Source organism: Lissotriton vulgaris, chromosome 6 (genome assembly GCF_964263255.1).
Source record: "Lissotriton vulgaris chromosome 6, aLisVul1.2, whole genome shotgun sequence".
Lineage (NCBI taxonomy): Eukaryota > Metazoa > Chordata > Amphibia > Caudata > Salamandridae > Lissotriton > Lissotriton vulgaris.
This window is the reverse complement of record NC_141694.1, coordinates 1,325,654,633-1,325,679,573: the sequence shown is the minus strand read 5'-3', so window position 1 is coordinate 1,325,679,573 and position 24,941 is coordinate 1,325,654,633. Positions and strand designations below refer to the sequence as shown.

Genomic DNA, 24,941 nt, shown 5'->3' with positions numbered 1-24,941 from the left:
CTGAACTCTTTGCATGGTATACCTCTTTTTGGTATGCCATATAAAGAGCCAGCAACCTACAGGGACAAGCCTCAAGTCATACTCAACGGTACATCAAAAGCTATGGAGGAAGTTTTAAGGTGGGGGCAGCTGCTCATTTAGTTGTAAATCTGAGCACTGGTGGGTGTTAACATTGTGAAGGGACTAATTTGGAGTACTTTACATGCTGCCTGAATGATGAACCTCAGCTGAGTAGTCGAGTTTCAAGATGGCGTGAAGAGGCATGAAAGAAACCATGTGTCTTCTTACCTTATGTTTCAGTCCGGGTATAATGTCCTTATGACTATGTTCATAGATGCAAGGACAGCCCTTATTGTTTATGGGGATCGTCTGGCAAAATTGTAGGCATAGATCGGTGACCACGCCTGTGTTTTCATTAAAAAATGAGAAGGAGTGTGGGTTGCCCGACTGCACTTATCTGACCTTTTCATCGTGTTGGGGTACCCCTACTTGGCTAAGACTATCTGACCTTTTCATCGTGTTGGGGTACCCCTACTTGGCTAAGATGTTCTCCAAAGTTCACACTACCGGGGCCACTGCCTCCCACACCGTTACCCCTCCCCATACCAACTGATATTTGTTTTAGCATTTCATGCTACACCACAGCTTAATCATTCTCCCATTTTTTCATTTTCATTAAAAGAAAATGGAATTGCTTTAAAGATGTATTGCTTGCTATCAAATTAATTACATAGTTTGGCAGAATAGAATACCATATGAATTTATTTCCATTATTGACCGATATCCTTTGAGTATCTCTGTACATTGTTTTGTGGTCTATTCTATGTAGCAAACATGGATATCTGAAATATTTAGTACAACATTGGGTAACTGTTAGTCTTTCATACTGCTTGAGACCCAATTGACAAAACGCATGCATTTAACATTAATAAGTGATATGCATAGATAACAATAGTATAATAAGTAACTATATACCAAAGGTGAATCAGCACAAGGAAAAGTAAAGCCAAGCTTGTAATTTTGAGAACTTATTTGCTTTCTGTGTTTTAAAGCAGACACTTCCCAATTGTGCTTACCTTCCGTGCTGGGCTTTTTCATGTCCTCCACTCGAATAAGTTTCTTGCGGACTCTGCGAGTCGAGTTCACCAGTTTGTGAAGCCTCTTAAACTTCACTGACTCTTCAGTTTCATCGTCTGATTGTTCTCTGGACTAGACCAAATGAAAAATGGAAGAGATACTAATGACCGACTATTGATAATTAGATTAGCATAGTAGTTATTTTGCTGGGAGAATTTGCATTTAATTTTGTCAATATTGTGCCACCAAACCGTCAGCAACCTTGGTATAGATTTTGTAACACGTTAAATAGGAACTATTTCGGCTAACATGGAAAACAAATGTCCCATCATCACAACATTTTTGCCATGTTATGTTTAATAACTGAAAAAGCGTTAACAGCTTCGACGCCGTTGGCATAAAATTGGTACAACAAATGCTTGAAATAGATGTAAAAACAATGTAACCTAGCAACAATTAAGGATTTTCAGGAGGATCCTCTCCCACTTCTGTCTTTGCTTGCAACTAAGAGAATCACAAAGATTCTAAAAACAGGCACGTAAGGAGTGAGTTGGAGTGTGGTGGTGGAATGTCATGCCGAAAATAAGTCAAGTTGTTGGTGTGGGAGCACTCTCGGTACATTGTTTTTTTCTAACCTGTATGAATTTAGAAGACCTTGGAAGAACTCAATAGGTTTCCTACGTTTAGTTCTTATTTAACTTTTTTGATTTTTAACCCCTTGCCTGCGGTGCTAATTCCTTCGCTGGGGAGCGGGGGACGCGCACTGCGCCCCGGTGCTCGTGACGAGCTGAGCTTGTCATGACCCACGGTGGCCGTGTGCTCATGACGAGCTGAGCTCATCATGGCCACACCCGTTTCTTCAGAACGTTCATCACAGCGGGGGAATTAGCCCCGCGTGCGAGGGTTCTGACCATTATGACGAGCTCAGCTCGTCATGAGCACAAGGCCACCGTGGCTCATGACGAGCTGAGCTCGTCATGAGCATGGGAGGGGTTAAGGAGCAAACTTTGCTGTAGAAATCTGTTTCTCCTGCTCACCAAGGGATAGGCAATGTTGTGAATTTAGGATTGAATGAAAACCTTTCAATTGGCCAAAGCGGAAGCCTTTATGTTGATGAATTTACTCCATATATACAGGCTCGCCAGATGGCCTATTGCAACAAGCGTATTCAAAAGGAAATGTAATTCCTATTTCAGACATCATGACTAATATAATGCTGGTGTGAACTTTAATATTATATTATCATAAACATTGAGAGAGTTATTGGAAAAACGTTCTGAGATCGGCCAGGAAAGATTCCACCCCAATACATACTAGCCCCGTCCTATATTACTCGTGCAACAATTGGCAGTGCACAACAGATACAATTGGTACCATATTATGAAACACTTGCTAGACTAGACAAAAGCCTCTAAGACAACAGCTGTATTCCTTGCGTTTCCATTTTCTCAACAAACACGCTCTTTCTTCGAGAACTTCACATATAACTTTGTTCCTCAATTTGTTCCTAGTTGCGAGAACAGGCTCCATGTGCCTCAGGGGAGTGGAAGCAGAATGTCACAAACCGGATTTATTTCTGCTATTAGACAAAAGCCCCCAAAAATGTAAAAATAAAACAGAAGTTTAGTGAGGGAAACAGATGTCACCATTGTTTTTGGAGATTTGCAGCCCCACAAAACTTTTGCTACAGTGCATAATGGTACAATGGGAATGTGTAGACATACACACAACAAACTTCACTGGCGGCTCCAAAATCTACATGGCACAGGTTTCCCACTGAAAAAGTACCTTTGCAGTTTCCTACAACGTGGAACTTAGAACTGTGCTCTCCAAGAGTTGCATAGGTAATATTTCAGCAGCAATTGGAGTGGAGCAAACAGAATTTCATTTGAGATGCCAGCTATTACGGGAAAATGACAGAGGTTAGTTCAGGTTTCAGATCAGCAATGGGGGAACACTGTCAGTATAGGAACATAAATTCGGGAGAAATTCCACCATAGTGAGGATCAGAATGTGAATTCTGAATTTTGTGCTTGGTATAGATTTATAATCATTAAGAGTTAAACACTACTTGACACGTTCCCTTCTTCTATCTTGTATTGTGCGTTTTTGTTTTTTAAGGGGATAGTAGCAGATTGGGACAACTGACCCATGTTGATGTGGTATGCAAATACTGTGCTCAGCAGCAGTATTGTCATCACCTTGATGTATTACTGCTATATGTAGAGGTTTGAGGCAAAATATGAGCAATACAGAGACATTACCACTGGTAAATATCTATTCAGGGGTATTTTACATCATCCTTTAGCATGGCCAGTACGTACTGTGAGGTACCATGGTAGATACCGTCAATATTCAAATATAATGGAGTAGTAAAGCTGTACAGCCTTACAGTTGCCCGGCATTTTCACCACTGTGCAGCAATGTCAGCAGCTCTTAAATGTATGCTTTATTGACAAAAAACAAATAGGCATCTTTGCAATGAATATAGTTTGAGAATATCAAGAAATGTAATGTTGGTAGGTTACTCCACGAGGAAATCTTTGGTCAGAATTGGCCTCACTGAAAAAGGCTTATTAAATCGATCAGATCTGCCTCAAGCCCTACTGGGGGACTCTTGAGTACCTATCCTCTGGCCTTGGTACGATAGTGATTTCCCAGATTCATTTTTTATCATTTTCATCAATAGTTATGGTTGTTTCGGTAGTGCAGCAAGCTTATGCCGCTTTAAGGGCTCAGGCAGATTCAGCTACCGGAGACCAATGACACTAAGGTACTAGCCTGGATGAGGCTGGGTCAGTCACATTCTAGTCACTTCTGATAGGCCAGCAGAGATGAAGCAAAGTACATTGAACGCCAGGCTCTTTATCAAAGGCTCTTGGAGATGTAGAAGTCTGAAGTACAGGTCAAGAGTTTGACTCCAAAACATATCAAGGAAAATAACGAATTTGTCTGGATCGATATTCTGAAAAACCTGAAAGAGCAAGTGTAGAAAAGATGCACAGTGGGTGAGCAGAGTGAAGAAAGATGGGGTACTGACAGGGTAACACCGAGGAACAAGGAAAAGGCAGTAAACAGCAGAGAGTGGAGAGGATAGAACATGGGACAACAGAAGGGGGAAGTGCAGGAAATAGAGAGGCGAGGGACAGCGATGCGGAAAATATAATGCGGTGGAAGAAAAGAGGGAAGTTGAAGCGAGAGATGGGAGGAAGGAAAGGTATTGTTTCGACAGAGAAGATTAAGTGTGCAGTGAAGCAGGAAGGGGTGTGTATTGAGTTTCTTCTGGAACTGGAGGAAGCCCTCAATAATCCAAGTTCATCAGACAGCTGGTTCCAGAGGACAAGTGATCTACCGGGGAAAGACTGCTTAGCACGGAAATGGGTGTCTGGATTGTTGGGGCACTAGATTGTGTGCGTCTATGCATCTGCCAGAAATGTTCAGGGAGTTGTCGAAATATTATTTTTATTGTCAGTGAAGATCTTTGAAGAATATGAAGATGACACTGAATTAGTTTTAAAGAGTTAGGGAGAGCGTAGCTCGATTTAAAACATTTTCAGCTCCTTACATGAAAAATTAATTCTATAACTGCACACAAAATCTTTTAATTCTCGAACATGAAACAACCTGAGATTTTCTACTCGGAATATGTAAACAAGTCAGTGCCAGATGTATATAATAAACCAGCTAGAACAGCTAAAGGTCCAACATGCATCCTTCCTTTTAGGTTGAAACTGTAACAATGTTTACCAGCCAGGAGGATTAAAGGCAATCACTTTTTTGGGAACAATAGAAAATTAATGAAGAACAATGTAACATACAATGAAGCAATGCACACACTAAAACAGATTAATACCGCTTGCATTAAAAACCAAGACTATTTAGGTTTTGTGCTAATGCAAAATTGTGGAAATTAAGTGTATTTTGAACATTACATACATGATTATTTGTCGCTTATAATATATATAAAGGAATATCAGAAAATTATCAGCTAGATTCATGAAAGAAAAATCGGCTCGCAAAGGGCCGGATTCTGCGAATCTGGCCCTTTGCGAGCGCAATTTTTGCATTTGGGATTCATCATCCCAAATGCAAAAATCGCTAATTGCGAAATCGCATATTTGCGAAGAATTACATTTAAGGAATCTCTATTAAAGATTCCTTAAATGCAATTCATTATCCATTTATTATTTGCGAATTCGCTATTTCTGGCCGCTATTTACCGCGAAGTGTAACTTCGTGGAAAATAGCGAAAACTTTTTTCTAAGTGGTATGTTACACACACACACGTCCTTTGGATATGTGTGTGCGCAACATCAGGCTACATTTACATTTCAGGGGTGCAACAGGGTGTCCATTGGACACCCCTGCACCCTTGAAATCGCAAAATCAAAACGCGAATCGCTAATAGCGATTCGCACATTGATATGTCTTCCCATTCATTCCTATGGGCCTTTAGGCCCATAGGAATGAATGGGGAGTTATTCCTTATTTGCGATTAGCAATTAGCTAATCGCAAATAAGGAAGCTGTAGGAATCGCAATAAATATTGCGATTCCTACATGAATCCCGTTTTGCGAGTCTGTAATAGCGATTCCTTATTATTCGCTTTTACAGACTCGCAAAACATGCAAATGATAAATCTGGCTGTATGTGTTCTATTTTACATAAACAATGGACTCTGCTGGTAATGAGCAGATCGTGCAATAAAATAACGGAACTGTAATAGACAGACACTGAGGATGTGGCTATATCCATTTGTGATTCCTCCTCCAACAAATAACGTCTCTAGCCAATAAACATTTGTTGGCATTTTGTTTTGATTAGGCCTGGGCGATATTTATCACACCAATGTAATTTGCGGAATTTTACATTACGCTTATTACACGAAATTACGCCATTATGCCGCATCGCATAATTAGAAGCCATTCATAGCAAAAATGTACTGCGAACGCCCAGGAACAATTAAAAGCAAGTGGCTCCTGTTCGCAGTGCGTTTGCACTTTTTTTTGTTCAAAATGTGTTCTCACTAAAAAATAAATTAACACAGACACATTTTGCATGAAAAAACAGCACTATATGACAGATTTGCATTTTGCATAATTACACATAGTTTTGTGTATCTGTTGAAATTTCAGATAATTACAAGAATCTCGCACAGCCCTTATTTGGATATAACCATTCCTCTTTGTTATCACCAAATGGGATTGCAGATGTTTAACTCTTTAGATCATTTGGTGGTAATTAATGTGAATGTAAAGTCAATTATTTCTTTCCAGATATTCAGTGGTGTTCCAGTAGAAGTCTTACACTAAGGAATGTGAAAGATCTGTCAACCACACATCAAGTCAGTAACACAGTAAAAACATTATGATGTGACTTAATATTTTTTTGTTCCTGGCTTACATCTCAATGGCAAGAGAAAGCCAAATGGAAGTGCAGAGTACTACAAGCGCACATCAGAACTACTCAGATGCAAACTGCTAGTAATTCGACCCATGATTACAGTAATTTCCAGACCTCAGCCAGCAACAGAAACATTGGAATGGTATGGATGTATTAGAACTCATTTATGTAGGTATGTTCAAATTACTTTCTATACACTATGTTGGAAAAAAATATAGAAGTTCACCTGTTATAGTAAGCAGAGCTGACTTATAACTTGGGGCTCCTGCCATGCACTGCTTATGACCTGACATTTTATATGACTCAGGACATGCTCTATGACATAATTTAGGACATCACTGATGACATCATCCAAGCTGTACACATTACTCTATAAAGGAGTATGGCATTAGAAATTTGAAAGTAAGTACAAAATAGCACAGAACTGTATAAAGAATCAATAATACCATCATGCACACAACCCCCTTAGGTGAAGCAAGTTTGTGTTATGTACAACATTGACTCTAAACCACACACTTCATTGGTAGCCGAGTTCATATTAACAATCAACCACACAGTGATGCCGAACCCCTACTGCACACAGTGTTCAAACTGTATACAACTGTTCTGAGATAATCAAGTACATCCAGATATTCAATTTATGTTGGATAACTAATACCCTACTATGGTCTGCCTTTAACCTTATCAAACCCTTCACCGTCAATGAACCTACAGTGAGAAATGAAGTGGATATTAGTAGCAAAGTTGGTGCTATAAACAGTGTTTAATCTATGTAGAGAGTATACTGTGTGACACAATGTTTGCAGGCAGTGAAACTCTCATGAGAAATACACCATGCAGTATCAATGCTCACGCTATGCAAAACTTGCCCAAAAGAGACTATTCACTTAAAATACCAAAGGTCTCAACGTGCTAAAGGTCAAACAATCTGCTGTGTTCATACTGTGGAGAAAACTTTAAAGACAGCCTATCTTCTGAACGTAATCAAGCACATCACATAGTTTACTATTGGTTAACATAGTCTTCTATCTTATGTAGACATTTTCATAGTGAGAGGATTCTGTCAAAATACTCAAGGTTGCTTACAATACTTAGTATCTACTACGTAGAATCTTTGTCCTGTTGGAAATATTTGGCAGAACCAAAAAACTTGTGTCAAACATACTGGACACAAGTTGTCAACTGTCACAAGCACACAATTACTCCTGAATACAAAGATTTATAGCATGTTCAATACCTCTACACACCTAAGATGCGTAGGGAGTGCATATGGTTTGCAAACACTTACACCCATTAGCTGGACACAGGCTGCATAAAATTAGGTAGACAAGTAATATGGTACTTACCCACCATTATGTAATCTATAAAACAAACTAACCCACGTATTGGTTGATATCATCAATGATGTAATTTCAGATATAACTCGTGATGTCAAAAATGATGTCATATCACATTATGAGTGATGTGAGGTCATAAGCAGTGCACGGTAGTGGCACAAGTCATAGTTAGCTCTGCTAACTTTAACTTGTGAATTTCTGTATATTGTTAGCTCAAAACGTTATGTTGGCACTGAAATGTTCACCTAATTATAACATTACCTTACCCATTGATTTATTCAGTGAACTGTGAAGATTTTTTAACGTAAAGTCATATTTTATTACCATACGTAAAGCCAGCCCCTCGAAGTCAAGGAACCTCCAAGCAACACATGGCCTTTGGCTGTTTGCGGCGTTGGGTTGGCTTTTTTTTTTTTTAGAAAGGGGAGGGAGTATGCACAGCCTTCTGCGTCAACCCCTACGGCCGAAAAAAATTATTATTAGGAGTGAGGGACGTGTGGTCCACCTGCCCAAACCTTAAGAGACCCTGAGGATACCATCCACAGAGGCCAAATACATCAACATTAGGAGAGGGTGGCACATGGCCCCCCTCCTTAAGCCCAAATGGGCTAGAGTACCCCTTCCCCCGGGGCCATATCTGAATTATAGTGGAGGAGGGTGTGTGGACACCCTCCTTGAGCCTTTTTAGGCTCAGGGGCTGAATGCAATACAAAAGGGGTGGAGGCACGTTCAACCCACCACTCGCCGATCCTGTTAGAGCACAGGGACCACATCCCCCTGGGACCAAAAGCAATAAACAAAGGGAGAGGCAGGCCCCCTGTTTAAGTTATTTTATGGCCCCGGGGAATGGGGGCCCTGGGGCTTTTTTAGGTTTGGAGAGGGAGGCTTCCTCTTCCTCTTTTTTTATGATTTCTGCCACTGAGGATGGGAACCCCAGAGCCTAACAAGGCTCGGGGAGGGAGGCTGCACGCCCCTTCCCATTAGTTAATGCATTGGGCCAAGGGGGATGGGTTCTATGGGTCTGCAACCGGCTTGGGGTGGGGGCTGTGTGCCCCCCTCCCCCTACTTAAGGTACTCTGCCCTGGGGGATTGGGTCCCCGGGGCCCAAAATGGGCTGAGGTAGGGAGGCCCCACTCCTGCCCCCCTCCCCACATATATATATTTTTGTTAATGGCAGGGCGACAATTTTCTTTTTTGTTTTGCTGCGAAACTCAACAAATTTGTTGGGGGGTCCCAGATGAGGGCCCTCTGGGTCTCCCCCACAGGACCTGGGGAGTACTGGGGGGCAGCATATCCCTACCCTGCCCCATTATATTATTTTCAGTTTTAAACTTTAGGACAAGGGACTAGGTCCAGAAGTCCTGTAATGACTTCCCGCAAAAATGTTCTCACGTTCCTGGCAGCCAGTCAGTGATGCTCTCACTGGAGTCTGACTTCGGCGGAAGTGAATTAGCCCAAGGGAAAAAAATCTCCCTTGGGCCTTAAATCTTTATTTATTTTTTTAAACTGAGTTCTAACCGTCAAAAACTACTTAATGGATTTACACCAAATCACAAAAAAGCATGCTATCACCAAGATGTAGCTTCCTGGCAAATCTGGGAGGATTCAGTTCAGCAGTTCTTGCGGTAGTGCTTCTTTCAAAAGTCTATGGAAAATGCATGGGAATTTTTGCGTTTTGGGACCCCCACTTTTTTCTTGCCCCAGCTTGACAGATCTCCCTGAAACTTTGCAGGAGGAAAAGGAGCAGATGTGGATGTCCTTTTTTTATTTTGAAAGTTTTGCGAATATTTGTCAAACAGAGCCCAAGTTATTAGCAAAAAAAAGGCACTCTGTCGATGGAAAAAGATACCCAACTAAACATATATATCTGTGTGTATGTATCTATATATATATATATATATATATATATATATATATACCACCAGTCCCCGCCTCTTCCTAAAGAAAGGGTCCGACACATGCATTGAGGCTTTTCCAGGTAAGGTTTATTGCTGCCAAGTTGGAAGACACACGAAGTTAAAAACACCTGGCAGACGCGTTTCGGCGTTTGCCTTATTCATTGCCAGCATTGTGTTTTTTGCGTTGTGTTTTGCGTGGATGATAGGCTGCTTAAAAAGCTCCCATTGGAGCTTGGTCGTTCCGATTTAGAGGCACTGCTCTTGCCACCTCTGTTGCAGTGTTTGTTGTTGCTTGCTGGTAGTTGTAGTTCCCACGCTAGCAAGTCCTCCATCTAGTTCCCGTCGTTTGTACCAGCTGACGTTCTCCATCTTGCGGACTCTAGTACAGTGACCGGTCCGGGCATACGATAATGCCCCAGCATACGCCAGCATTTTGAGTTCGCCCGCTCTCCACAGCGGGAACCCTGGCAGCAATCGTCTCCCAGAATCGTCTCAACCGACAAAATATTGCCGCTCTCTCCCCGATACCACGAAGCAAGTCCTGGGCGGGGGGGCGCCACTGTGTGCATTCAGCACGCCATCCAACAACGAAATGCCGGCCATTAGTGGAGCACCTGAACGAGAGGCGTGTCGGGAAATGCAGAGCCGACCACTGCATTCAACATATACCACCAGTCCCCGCCTCTTCCTAAAGAAAGGGTCCGACACATGCATTGAGGCTTTTCCAGGTAAGGTTTATTGCTGCCAAGTTGGAAGACACACGAAGTTAAAAACACCTGGCAGACGCGTTTCGGCGTTTGCCTTATTCATTGCCAGCATTGTGTTTTTTGCGTTGTGTTTTGCGTGGATGATAGGCTGCTTAAAAAGCTCCCATTGGAGCTTGGTCGTTCCGATTTAGAGGCACTGCTCTTGCCACCTCTGTTGCAGTGTTTGTTGTTGCTTGCTGGTAGTTGTAGTTCCCACGCTAGCAAGTCCTCCATCTAGTTCCCGTCGTTTGTACCAGCTGACGTTCTCCATCTTGCGGACTCTAGTACAGTGACCGGTCCGGGCATACGATAATGCCCCAGCATACGCCAGCATTTTGAGTTCGCCCGCTCTCCACCGCGGGAACCCTGGCAGCAATCGTCTCCCAGAATCGTCTCAACCGACAAAATATTGCCGCTCTCTCCCCGATACCACGAAGCAAGTCCTGGGCGGGGGGGCGCCACTGTGTGCATTCAGCACGCCAACCAACAACGAAATGCCGGCCATTAGTGGAGCACCTGAACGAGAGGCGTGTCGGGAAATGCAGAGCCGACCACTGCATTCAACATATACCACCAGTCCCCGCCTCTTCCTAAAGAAAGGGTCCGACACATGCATATATATATATATATATATACATATATATACACACACAAACACGATAGATAGATAGATAGATAGATAGATAGATAGATAGATAGATAGATAGATAGATAGATAGATAGATAGATACAAACATACACACACACACATTTTGTCTTTCTTCCTTTCAGTGGGTCTGGGTTAACTTATGAATAAAACTGAATTAAATCAGTCTTTATCGGCCATGGTGGATCCTCTGTTGAGGCACAGGCTAATCAACAAATCTGGCCGTACCACAAACGGCATTTCTACTGGCTTCAAACATGTAAACGTAAGCATCCATTTTCCCATAAATAACACTGACCTCTTTCAAATATTATACAGCACAGATTCAGTAACATTCCTTCTGCATATGTTCTGTACAGCTCGGGTCATGTTCACTCCCAGCTGTTTCCCCACCAGTCTCCAATCCTTTGGGGAAAAAACACATCTCCCGTTCCAGCAGCAATGACACCAGCTGGAACAATCCCTGCATTGTGGAAGGAGGTCAGGCTTTGCTTTGGAGCCAGCCCTCATATTCAATATGTGACTTCTCTGTTTCAGCTTCTTGAACTGCAGAACATAAAAATGTATACATCTGTGTGCAGACATTGCCAACCAGCCCTAACAAGACTGGACTGCACTCCCACGCACAACAAACACCCACCCACTGGCCCCAGCCAGAGCAGATTCCACCAATAATACAGCAGAAAGAATTCTCCTGTACTTGTGTGCAGCCCGGTTACCAGGAGAAGTTTAGAAAAGAGCACTTGGTCAATTTCCTGTTTATCACATCTCCATCACTGGGGCATCTAGGATCATTCTCAAGTAATATGCAAACAGTCTGTCTGACTTTGTATTTACTCGTTCTGTAATCGCTGAAGACTCCAGAGGAAGCAGTATGGCCTAGCATTTGTGGGAGTGGAAAATCACAAGTAGTTCACTGAGAGACAACAAAAACAACATACAGCAACAGATTCTTTTTTGAATAAGCTAATGTCCAACACATGGAGACCAGGCACTCGTATCACAAACCAAACTAGATCAACAAAATACTTTTTTTGCAAGCTATTACTTATGGTAGGATTATTTCGTTTATTTTTAATTGAGAGGTACCATACAGTCATAAATAAGGGATTGACGATTACCCTTTACCAACTGCACTGCTTGATTCTACCAGAGACTAGACTATTTTCCGTTTGAGCAACTGTAAAGTAGAGTTGGTTAGTATTATATTCTGTGTTTATGATTGATTATTGGTATGTTGTTTGCTGCCATTAGCTTGAGATATTCACCAATGTGAGTATGTTCCATTAAAAGTACTGTCATGTGCATTACCTGGTTTGAGCTATGTGCATAAAGTAACTGAGACAATGGTGTCTTGTTAGTGAGCACAGTATACCTTTAACTCAGCCTAGTTGTAAGGTGATGAGTAGGGGTTGGTTGAGTGTAGCATTGGAAAAGTATGTTGCTTTATGAAAAGTGGAGTGCGGTTGAGAACTCAGTGAGGTCCAACTATGTTGTGCTTCCAAACTGTGTCAGATCAATTGACTAATGTGTTTTGCTGGTGGTTTGTTATAGTTTATTACTATTGTGGGCACTGCTGTGTGCTTTGTGATAACCAGCTATATCGACTATATGACCTGTATTATATCTACGCTCAGTATTTTCTTTAGTGTGTCCTATTGGATGTTGCCTCATACACAGTGCAACACACTGTGTGTTGCACAAAACTACTAAGTAGCTACTGCTTCCACGTGGAGCTAAATTCCCAAGTGTAGCTTATTTGTGAGATTATTGATACTCAGCTATATGTAATATCTGATCTGTGCTAGAGGGGTCTTATTTATTTATTTAAACGGTTTTATATAGCGCTGGCTAGACCCAAGGGTATCAGAGCGCTTTACAGGGGATGGAAGTGGAAACACAATGCAGTATTACATTCGTCCAAAAAGGAAAAGCAAAATATATGAGCAAAATAAAAAGCACAATAAATACATAGACAAGGAAATAAGAAGTAACATTTAGTCCATAACCAGGATTTGGATAGCTGAGCAAGCGCGGTTGCAGGCCCCTAATTCATGATCAGTGTTTGAGTGTTCCTGCTTGGAGTGCCCACCTGTAGAGTCTATCTGAAACGCCTTGGATATGTGGTAGGATTTCTGTCTAATGTTTACTGTTGGATACAGGGGGTCTGTCTATCCTTCTATATTTACTTAGGTGGGAGTCACATTCAGGTCTGTCACTCCACCTTCACCTGGTTGTTACAGCAGCTTTATTTTCACAAACTAGTTGGAACAGCACTCTTTTCTTTTGACCGTCACTATTCACTCTACTTCCACCCACTGAACAAGCCTACTCAAGGGTCATTAGACTCACATTCACTCCTTAACCACTCTATTCTGCAGTGCAAACAAGGCATTGGGAAAGATAGAATTTTGCCAAGTGTGCAAACGAGGGGCAATTGCTGGGTCTGGCCGAACTCAGGTCCCTTCTAAAGTTGTCTGTCATACCCAGTGCCCGTTTAAAGGACACGTGGAAACGAAATGGCTATAAGGCAAGGTGTTTTTGTCCCCTATGCACAAAAAACTAAGTTCATAGTTATGTGCACCGTGATTGAGGCTAAAAGGGGAGCACTGCCATTTTGTTTTAATTTAGCTGCATACTGCACAGAGGAACAAAACCTCATAAAGGAAATGTCAGGCGTGTCACCCAAGCTAATTAAAACAGAAGAAACATGGGAGAAAAAATGAAGATATAGAGTCTACCCTGCAACCCCATTCTTCAAGAAAGAGCTCTAAACTATCATTCAAGGAGGATTTTTCACCAACTGTCAAAGATCAGCAGCAATCACCAGCAAGCACAGACCACCATACACGCAAAGGACCGCACAAACCCATACAGAAGAAACTCACCATGGTGCTTCCAAGCAAGAGCAGAGAGCAGCGTTGGAGTATTTCAATCTTGAAATTGTTGAAGACTAGCTTACTCTATCTCATCCAACAGAAGTACACTCCCAAGAGGATTGCTGGGCTGGGACTGAATCCTTGCACAGTCTCTCAAGATAGAACATCACCTGGGTTTCATTGGTACATCCAGAACTCCAGATTATGTACCCTGATGACCCACGTCAAGTAAGATAATTCAAGAGCTGAAGAGGAGGTGGGACAAGTATGAACCTTGCAGGCTCCCATACTTCTATGGCTTCCACGTTGCCTATTGTGACTTAGGCCTGAAGGAGGAGGCAAACCAGGTTTCACAGTCACCGTCAGGTCCATCCTCGCCTCAAGCTTGTTCAAAAGACATAGATAATCCAACATATCAAAGGCAGATGACAATTAAAAAAATATTCAACAAAACAGTTTCCCTTAACATCCCTCTAAATGGAGAAGGCCTTTTATTTCTACAAGAATATCTTCCATTTTGTTTGATAGAGAAAGTACTCCTGCTTGACATCCAACAAACTTTTGTCATCCAGATGGTCATGCAACTGACCCTAAACAAAGCACCTTACAACCTTATCAAAAATGGGTAAACGGGACAGTAGTCAGAAATTTTATATGCCCTCTTGTCGAGATATATTAATAAAATAAAATGTGCAGAGGTCCTGCTGGTACTTGACGTTTAACTACAGACACGAGGCAAGACTCCACCTGGCAGGATGTATCAAGAATTGGTGTCCAACAGTGGAGTTTTTCATTGCCCTGGCCCTTGAATTAAGGGAGACAAGGACTAATTTCTCAATATTAATCTGAATTAAATTTGCATATGTATATACTTGCCTGACTGGGAGAACCTCTCTTATTCCCAAATAAGTCAGGTGGGTGATTCTGCCTAATAAATGAGTCTGTAAACTAACTTCCTTAAGCCCAACAAATCACCATATTGGGTTCCCTTTGTGCTCATATGCAAGATGCTTTGTCCTTGGGAACCCTAATTTTGTGCCACTTCCTTTCTCTTTGCCTTCATCTCTTCTTATGTTCTCCCATCTTTGATGAAAACCACAGGATGGACGTGGAAGTAGTTGGATCAGCTAGCAATAATGAGAGCTTAAAGACATTTTCCAGTGTTAAATAAAATGCAGCCAGCATAACTTCAAAGGGCCCGGACTCTACCTGGTTATCCCCTCAAGCCTGAACATGATAATGAAACATCTTTAGGTGATGTGGGCAATTTCCACATGCTGTACTATTTTAACTTTTGTCTCGTTCAGAAAGGTACATTGTGCCGCTGATAGGGATACTCCCAAAAGTCATGGTTTGACAAAGATATCTTGTTGTACGAAAGTGGCAGTGGTTTTCGTTTAGCTTCTTTTGTGGCAGGGAGAGAAAGGGACTTGCAGGAAAAAAGTGCAGTTCCTCTGTAATTTTCCTGGCTTATCCTTCCAAGATGATCATCACATATTTTTGTCCAGTCCATGAAGACATTGGGACTACTGATGTACCAATCAGCTATTCCAGGGAAAGATGAATTTGCTCAATTGACTTTCTTGTAAAGATAAACTACTCCAAGTTGCGACAAAAGCAACTCATGCACACCTGACAGCAAGGCTTAATTAAGACTTTCCTTTAAAAAGACTTAGTTTAAGCATTATCTTTCAGGAAACAACTATTGGCCTAATTCTTCTCCATCCTCTTCTTGCAGATCACCATCGTCAATCGCAAGCACAACTCCACCTTCACACAACAATTCAAAGCATTGGTGTCTTTAAAGAATAGTGCATATAACTCGATGCAGGTACACTGTCTCTTTCACAATGTACAGCACAGTGACAAAACCCAATGTTCAAATCCATAGATATGAATAAATAGATAAACAATTAAACCTTCGACAAGCGTCTTCATATGTACTGGGATTTTGTGGTACCTTTCTATTGATGTTCTCCACGTACTTGTAAGGGAGTGCACCCATGTTTTAGCCAAAAACAAATTAATGTTAAAGAAAGGTGAAGAAATGGGTAGAAATACAGCAATACAGCATGTGGCTGTGAATGCTGAAGACATGAATTGCACACTCCTCTGTGAGCACATGGAGACGTAAGGTTGTACAAGCATTGAATGATTCACAGGGATCTAAACAGCCCCATCAACATCAAGGACTTATTTTAGATCTTAGTGGCAACAGGAAGTCCTTTAACAGCTGAAATGTGTTTAAGCTGTAGGAAACTATGGAGGTGAAATTTCTCCCACAATGCTATAAGAAATTCAACCATTGCACTGTCGCCCTACTTCATCAGAAAAGTGTATCTTAAATTCACTATCCTGCCAGTGGAATGCCTAGTCACCATGTCAACTGGAGTCAAGACCAGTGTAACTGTTCACATGTGCAGTCAGTATTGCTGGTAACTAAAAGTGTTAAGGCAAGTTCAGCATATTACAAATGTGTATGAGAGGAAGCATCACATGAGCACCAGCCAGTATTACTCCCAGAACCTGGCATTAACAGTTAACATCGTTACGTCAGAGCCAATATCCTTATGCAGGCTTGAGTAAGCCATCCGACTTAAAGAGGGAGGAGGAAGCAGTCAAAGAAAAGTGTGATGTTGTATCTTAAACAATGCTTCAATGAGGGCTATTTTGCAATGTTAGGAGTGGGAAATAATCACAACCTACTGAAGTCTTTAGAACACATGCCCTACCATTCCACTCACTTCATTTTAAAGAGAAAAATAATTTAATGTATTATAAGAGAATCCACGCCAATTCTTTGTTAAACTGTGTCCCATTCCATCTGATTAAGCTCAGTCTTGTCGGGACGATTAAGAAAGAGGGGCTAATTTTTGTTTTATTTTTTTCTCTAGTATGCAGCTGGCCACAGGTGTGTTAATCGTTCTTTCTACATAACTAACATTTCCAAACATAGGACAATTGTGCATATGGAAGGCAAATGATGAATTACGTCCATGCTGTTCCAAAATGCAGTCACTGATTTGAAGGTATCGCTAAATGGTGCTGAATAAAAAAGTACCTACAAGCTGCCCTAATGTATGAGGGACATTGTTGATGTTCACATCTACAAAATTGTCATACTTTATTTTACTTCTATATCCCTTCTAAACACTATTCTTCCCGACTATTGGGTCCTCTATAACTTCTACCTCAAATTTAACACAGATCTCAGTGGGCTTTTGGGCGATTGTCTTGGCACATCAGATACTGTACAAAATCTTGCTCTCTATTTTACTAATGATTTCGATGCAACTGGTATCTCACAACAAATGTCTCTTCCATATATTTTGACACTTTAGTCAGGGAAATCAGTGGTCACTTCATGGAAGGTCATAAGATGGCCCAAGGTGACATTTTTCCAATTCTGTCCTGATCTCTTTACCAATTCGGTTGAGCAACTTGCTGTCCTTTGCAGGACATGTAGGTTCATGCTTAAATCTCTCGAGTTGTTGACATTTTCTATGGCATCATTTTGCCCTTGCTGGTTTAGAAAAGAACCTGTACATCTCTTGTAGGTCTAGCAAATTAATTGTAAACACCTATCCAGTATGGAAAATGGTGAACCAGGGCCACGATCTCACAGGATTAAAAAGGCAAGCAAACATTCAAATGTCAAAGAAATAATACAAATATCGACCCTTCATACTAGCAACTGAGTAACTAACCTTTGCTATCATGTTGCTCTCTTCTGCAGACTTGTCCCTTCTCTAGGTTTTCTCTTGATCATCCAGTGTCAAGAAGCTCTGCACACTACAGCCTCCCTCTAGCAGAATTCCACATTTCTTTAATACATGATGCAGCATAAGATCTTTTTTTGGTCCAGTTCTGTGGCTACTGTTATGTGTCATAGGGTACCCCAATACATGCTTGAGTAGCCTCCTAACCCTTCACCTACATTTCCTGTACCATTACACTACATAACAGGTTTTTGGTATTGACCTTTTCCCTAGTTAAGCGCTGCATAAAATGTCATGTGGTTATTCTGTGATCTCTCTGAGACAAAGTGAGCCTGAGTGACTGAGCAAAAGGTACTGTACTGTTTCCACGATCCCTGGTGGGACAGAGTTGTCATGTTCGATAGTTGCCAAGAACTATTCTCTCCTAGGTAAGAGAAGTTTACAGTGGCACTCTGAGCTAGCTGGCATACAGGTGAAGATACACAGTGGAGGTGTCTGGAATCAGCCTGGACACCAATCCCACAGTCTATTTTGTCTAAACGCGCAGATCCTATATAGGTTTATAGGAACTAAACGATATGGCACCGCCAACGTTGGTTTGGTTCTTATTTAACGGGTACATTTGAGTAGTCGTGCTTTTCCCAAGAGACCCCTACTCACATCTATCCAGAGACGTCTGGAGTGGGAAGTGAAAAATTCGCCACAGTTGAGTAGGCATATCCTATGTATTGGCTACAAGTTTATTCAAGTTTGAAGGACAAATAGTTCTTATTGTGCATCTTATCTCTGTTTCCTTGAAACTCTTTCAACAATGACTGAAGACGAATTACGCTGCAGCGTTATTACGTATGAATGCCGCGAGGGACGAAGAGTAGGAAGGAGCGATAAACATTTCAGAAAATGTTCAAACTGCCCTTACTTTAAAACTAGCACTCTATGGAGTCACATCTAGATTCGGGACAGTAACTTTCGTGATTGAGGCTCACGAGTCCTACAGAACAGAAGTATTCTATTCATGGGAAAAAATTCCCACCAGCAGATGCAGGCACACTCACATTTCACTTCTATACTGATGAAGTAATAGAGGAATACTGTCCATATGAGGACATTGAAATTCCGCTCACCTTCCAGGAGCACATAAACTGGTTTAAAGACGCCCTTCCACACACAACAAAAAAAGTAAGACTCTGTTTGCTCGGTAGAGACGGAGCGACTTTGACAGTCCTAGCGGCTTACACACCGCATCCAGACATTGACACAATGGCAGTAGCGGACTTAAGTCCACTACACAAAGAAATAATAAAACTTTGCAGAAACCTGACACGGTTTGTGATGATAACACTCACACTTCAGCCATTAAGAGCTACACCAGCAGGACATATTCAGGGGTCTACAACTAAAATAACTCTACAAAAGCTATAGGCAGTCATGGGTAAAATGCCCCCTAAGCGTGAACAAATGCCATTCTGGATAGCTCAGAAAATAACACAAACCCTCAAGAAAAACACAGAATGTTAACAATCTGCTTGCCAATGGGGATAGCTCCCCAGATAGAGGATTGTACCCCTTGGGTACAGTTTTTTCTGCTGCCATATATACCAGAAATCAAGGTATTCCCTCAACAGCAGTTATACCAGATGTATTGAGACAAATACAGAATGAGTACAGAACAGAACCTGCTCTGAACTTAGGAATGAAATTGGTAGGAAAGTTCGCCCAGGTCTCAACTATTATATTAGCAAATATAAAAGGGGAGGCCCAGCAGTGACAACAAGCCAACACCTAAGGGACTTCGCTATGTTACAACAGGAGCGCGAGTTACCTAAAATTATCGAAGATACATATACCAAATTAAGTAGAGATAATTTGGTAACTAGAGCGACAAACCTTCAATTCATGGGTAGTCCTGAAAAGGAGAATACCAAACAAGTACCTGATACCCTCAAAAAGAAATGGAATAATAAATAACAAAAGAATAGGGAGAATAGATCACAGTCAAAAGGTGGGTCTCCTCAACAGGAGCCCTCCCAAAGGAGGTACAACCTTAGGAATCGTGATAACATTCAAAAACCTGACAGGTATCAGGATACTGATACATGTTCCTCTCGTTCCTTTCAGGGTTCGTCAAAAAAACTCGAGAGGGAAGGACAATCAGAAAACAGACAAGAAGAATTAATAAAGTCCAGAGACACACAGCGTACTTCGGACTATAAAATTAAAAAAGAAAATAAAACAAAATCAAAACCTCAATTTAAAAAGTGGAAGGTTGCAGGTCTCAAAGTTAGACATGCGCAGAATTCTGTCACTCCTGAACGGGGAATGGGCTCTGATGATGGTAGACAGCGCAGCAGAAGTAACAATAGCTCGTCAGAACCTATTGGAGTTTCTGGTGACAGCTGCATTGAATGAGCACATCACAGTGGAAACACCTGATATCAGGAGAATTGTCCCACAACTGTTATACGAAATAACACTTCAAATGGAGGGGGATAAACCAAGAGAAATTAAGGGTCTCTTTTGGGAGAACCGGACATAAGGGTATGATATCCTTTTGGTTGAAAAAGATTGGCCACCTGAAATTGTTATAAAGTGCCCCAAGGGAGAAACAGTAATTTTACCAGCCTTTTCCGATCTCATTCCAATATACTTCAAACATAAATACGCGCAAGAGAGGGCGACAGCGCTGCATTATATCGCAACCATGTTGGATGGGATGGGGAGTCACCTCACCATGTATCCCAGTAAAAACGACTCCAAATCCACAGAGACAGAACCCGATAAAACAAGAAGCGAAGAAACAATCAGGGAGATCTTAGATTAACTTGAGTACCATGGTGCAATTGTGAATTGCACCGCTTCAATAAATATTCCTTCGTTTCCCATGAGGAAACCCAATAATTCAATTGGTCTTATTTTAGACTAAAGACATCTGAACACTTCAAAAAGACATTTGCAGTACAGAACGCACACAGTGCCGCACTAATGAATAACATTGTGCGGAAAAAATGCAAATCAACACTAGACATCTCAAATGGATTTTTCTGCCATAATATAGCACCTGAGAGCAGATATTTGATAGCATTCTCAACCTTCGGCTCTCAGAGTCAATTCTGTCAACTTCCCCAAGGGTATAAGAATAGCCCCGGGTTGTTCTCAGATAGGGTAACATAGTTACTTTAAAATGTCGATCAAGAGGCATTGTCCTATGTAGATGACATATCTGATGGATGATGATTTAATGGATCATTTGAAAAACGTGAGCAACATAATTTTGGGGTTTGCCTGTGAGGGCTATAAATTCAACTTTAAAAAATCTAAAATAGCCTAACCTCAATGTCCTGTTTTTGGGATATGAGTTATCAAGTGAATGAAAAAGCCTAGCAGCTAATTTTTTTCGAAAAATGTACACTGCTGGGCCCGCCTGACCTCCGAAAAACTTACAATCCATATTGGGATTCCTAAATTTTGGCAGAACATTCATTTTGCCAGGAAGAGTGGGCAACTGTGCCTTTGGCCCACACCAGACTGAAGTGGTCAGACTAAGTCATGCCTAAAGTTCAGCCTCCAACTCCTCAGGACTGAAATTCTTTGTAAAATAGACCAATATTGCCAGTTATAATAAGATATGCTGCCTTCCTAAATCTTGTCTCAGCACAATTTCTTTCTGAAAAATAATAAATGGCTAATCGGTTTACAATTTCAGTTGCTCTCTGAGAACTACCTAGTATAACCTGTGTCAACCATCAAAGTGCATGTTTTAATCATTGCAAGAGCCCAGCAAAGTAAAGAAAGAAAAGAGCAGAGATTTTAGACCTTCACTTGGCTAACTGATCAACGGTTTACTTCAAATAGGACACAAAGTCTGCAGTGTCATCACCGCTTTCTAAAGTAACCCCTTCAGATACTTGAGGCCTAGACAGCTTCTGGCATATACCTAGGCGCTGCTTGTGCTTGGGTTAAATACCTGCCCCAAATTGAACCAATAAAGTGAAGTGAGAGGGCCTGACTTCCTCCAGTAGTGTTAGGGACGTTATGGAGTGTGAGTTGCCTCAAGGCCAAAAACTGGAAACAATGAAGCCCAAAGGTTTGACAAGGTGCATGTGAAAAATTTCAATAGATTCATGTGTGCATGCATACATGTTTCTCCTCACAGGTGCTTGGGGTTTCAGCCATACCAAGAAATTTTGAGAAAATAGTGGCAAAAAGGATTCTATTTTTCAGGACAATGTTACGAAAAGAGTCGAAAATACCATAGGCAATACAGGCAGGTCTGAAAAAAACAAACAGTATATCCGGTTACTTTTCGCAGCATCTAAAGTAGGTTCTATTTTTCCATTTACTTTATTTTTCCACTCTATCCCTTCCAAGCTGTTTATCCATCATATATTATGAGTGCAAACCAACTATGAAAGCATAGGGTGGGAAAAAAAAAAAAAAATCAGCCTCACAATCTCCAGCCAAAGACACCAGAGATAGCCTTTACAGGCTTGCTCTAGAGAGCTACTACTTAGATTACGCACACCATACATATCGGACAGCCAACAGGTTATGTCTATTTAACAGGTTTACGGAGTCATACAGCAGTAGTGATTATGACTAATAGGCCAGCTTTAAATGGATAAGTTACTTACCTTCGATAAGGCCTTATCTGGTACAAAATGAATCTAGTCACAGATTCCTTACCTTTGAATTATCCCCAGGAACCAGAATGGATCTGGAAAGTTTTCTACAGCAGTACCTCCACGCATCGGTAGAGAAAGTCAAGCGACTCTCCAGAGGCATCGTCCACCAGATGTGACGTCGACAGAGTCCATATAAGCACTCCGGTGAAGCCAGTTTCTTCTGTGATTAATTAATTCCTGGCCTACAAATGCGGAGCCACTTATAGAAACTGCTTATGAAAACGGTGTGCCGAAAAGAATTTTCGTTTTGTAAAATGTTTTCTGTTTTTTAAAACCTAATGAAAGGCATAAGACTGCTCAGAAAGAGATCTGGTAGACCTAAGGATAAACCAGCTTGCAGAGCGGGCGGATGGGTGGGTTGGTAAGGAATCTGCAGCTAGATCCTGTCATTACCAGAGAAAGCATTACCTGAGGTAAGTAAATTATTCATCTGATAGGGACATCTAGCTGCAGATTCCTTACCATTGAATTAGATACCCACGTAATACCATCCCAGGAGCAGGGTCTGCAAACTGATCCCTGACTAGGACTAGCTGGTCTATTATAAGAGGGAGAGAGAGTGACCGGATGTCAGGAGGTAGGTGGGGACAGAAAACGTCCCGCCTGAAATATTGTTGAAATCCCTTACGGAACAGAAGTTCATAACAAAGGAAAAACATAGGAAGGACACCCAAGGCAGAATAATAAAGAGGTGTTGGAAAGAACACTTCCTATAATCATAATACTGCATAGCTCCCCCAAAGGTAACCGGACCATTAGCTGGTGGAGCTGAAGGCAAAGGACAATAGCTAATACCACTAAGCAAAAGCTCCTTTCCATAGAAACAAGCACTGCAGAGAGCACCAATCAAAGCATTAATAAAAGCAGGAAGAAGTGAGCCCTCTGGGACCATTCAACGTAGAACCCACAAAGGAGAAAGGGTTAGAAATTGCAAAGGAACGAACAAGTGAAGATCCCTCTAGGAAATTAGGAAAAGCGCAGCAACATAAGCAAAAATGCACTCCTTCCAAAGACAGGCACCACAACATGACTGTTTATAGAGATACCTATATAAAAGGATGAATACAATATATATATAAAGGTATGAAAATATATATATATATATATATATATATATATATATATATATATATATATATATATATATATATATATATATATATATATATATATATATATATATATATATACACATATACTCTGTATATTAAAAAATTCTCCAGAAAAGTACACAAATGTTCACAACATCAGTCATAGTCTGAAGATGTGACAACGGCGAGCTGGCAAACAGCCACAAGGTACCATATGTAAGAATAAAGGAAGTGGAAGGTATCACACACCCCAGAAAAATAAATGCAATCGGACATATAACAACACTACCGACTGAATGGTTACGATCACATGGCTGAGAGAGAACTGAAAACGAAAACAGCAGGTGAAAAACAACCCCACTAGAATAGAGAAATGAAGACCACACTCTGGGACTGTAAAACGATCAAGGTGAACAAAGGCTAACACAGGGAAGGCCTATTCAGATAACAAGTCTCCATCTTAAAGAAAGAATATCAGACAGAAAAAGGGACCTGGCTGAAGCAGCAGATAAAAGATACAGTTGTGGAAGACCAAACACCAAAAGTGGAGGTCCAAAACCAAAAGATCACTATAAAGAACTGGACTATCCGATGTAGTGGCAGTTCATACAGAATAATTAGTGTGGAGGCCACATAAGAAACGTCTTTAAATGACCCATAAAATGGCTGGTAGGTCCAATGTAAACACAGCAAGAAATCTTTAGTATACCCTGACCATGGAGGAGAAAGACCACTACCTCTTCTAAAGGAAACAAGCATTTGCCATGCAATAGGTCTCGCATTAGGAAAGTTTGAGCTATTGGTCTTGTAAATGACACATTTTTTATTTATGTGTTGGTTTTGAAAATAGCGAAATGAATAGCTTTGTCATTTACAATGCCAATACTTTTATCTTTTGCAAATGTGTTACCTATAGCATTTGTAATGCAACATGTTTTGTATTTACGTGACTTAGATGTATTGATATTACAAATAACAATGGCTTTTAATTTTTTTAAATAATTAATACTTAAATAAAAGTTAATGTAATTTATAATGGCAATAGCTTAAACTTTTGTCAATAACTTTTGTGAAGATTATGTTCAGTGTATTGTATTGTGACGAAAATCCAAGAACAGAAGTGAACTATTAACATCTTTTTGTGACATTTGTAATAAAGCTTGAAACATTGAGAGAACATATTTGAACCAGTTGTTGTTGAATGGTTTCACAGATTGATACTGTGGTGGCGACGAGTGATGTTGTGGTGGCGACGAGTGATGTTGTGGCATTCAGTGATGCTGTGGTAGCGCATAGTGATGTGTGGTGCCCCTGAGTGATGCTGTGGTTGTGCCATAGATAGAGTGAGGGCGATAGATAGCTAGAGTGAGGGCGATAGATAGCTAGAGTGAGGGCGATAGATAGCTAGAGTGAGGGCGATAGATAGCTAGAGTGAGGGCGATAGCTAAGAGTGAGGGCGATAG

The 24,941-nt window shown here is 41.1% G+C and overlaps 1 protein-coding gene across 4 annotated transcripts in view; it reads right to left on the bottom strand.

Annotated features, from left to right (window-relative positions):
- The window catches only part of SASH1 (SAM and SH3 domain containing 1), a 576,231-nt gene that overhangs the window by 94,110 nt on the left and 457,180 nt on the right, over positions 1-24,941 (bottom strand). For all 4 annotated transcript variants that reach the window (XM_086927460.1, XM_086927459.1, XM_086927461.1 and 1 more), the window contains one exon: positions 1,077-1,209. In XM_086927460.1, coding sequence (XP_086783586.1) covers positions 1,077-1,209 — 133 coding nt within the window. The remainder of the gene's footprint in view (positions 1-1,076; positions 1,210-24,941) is intronic.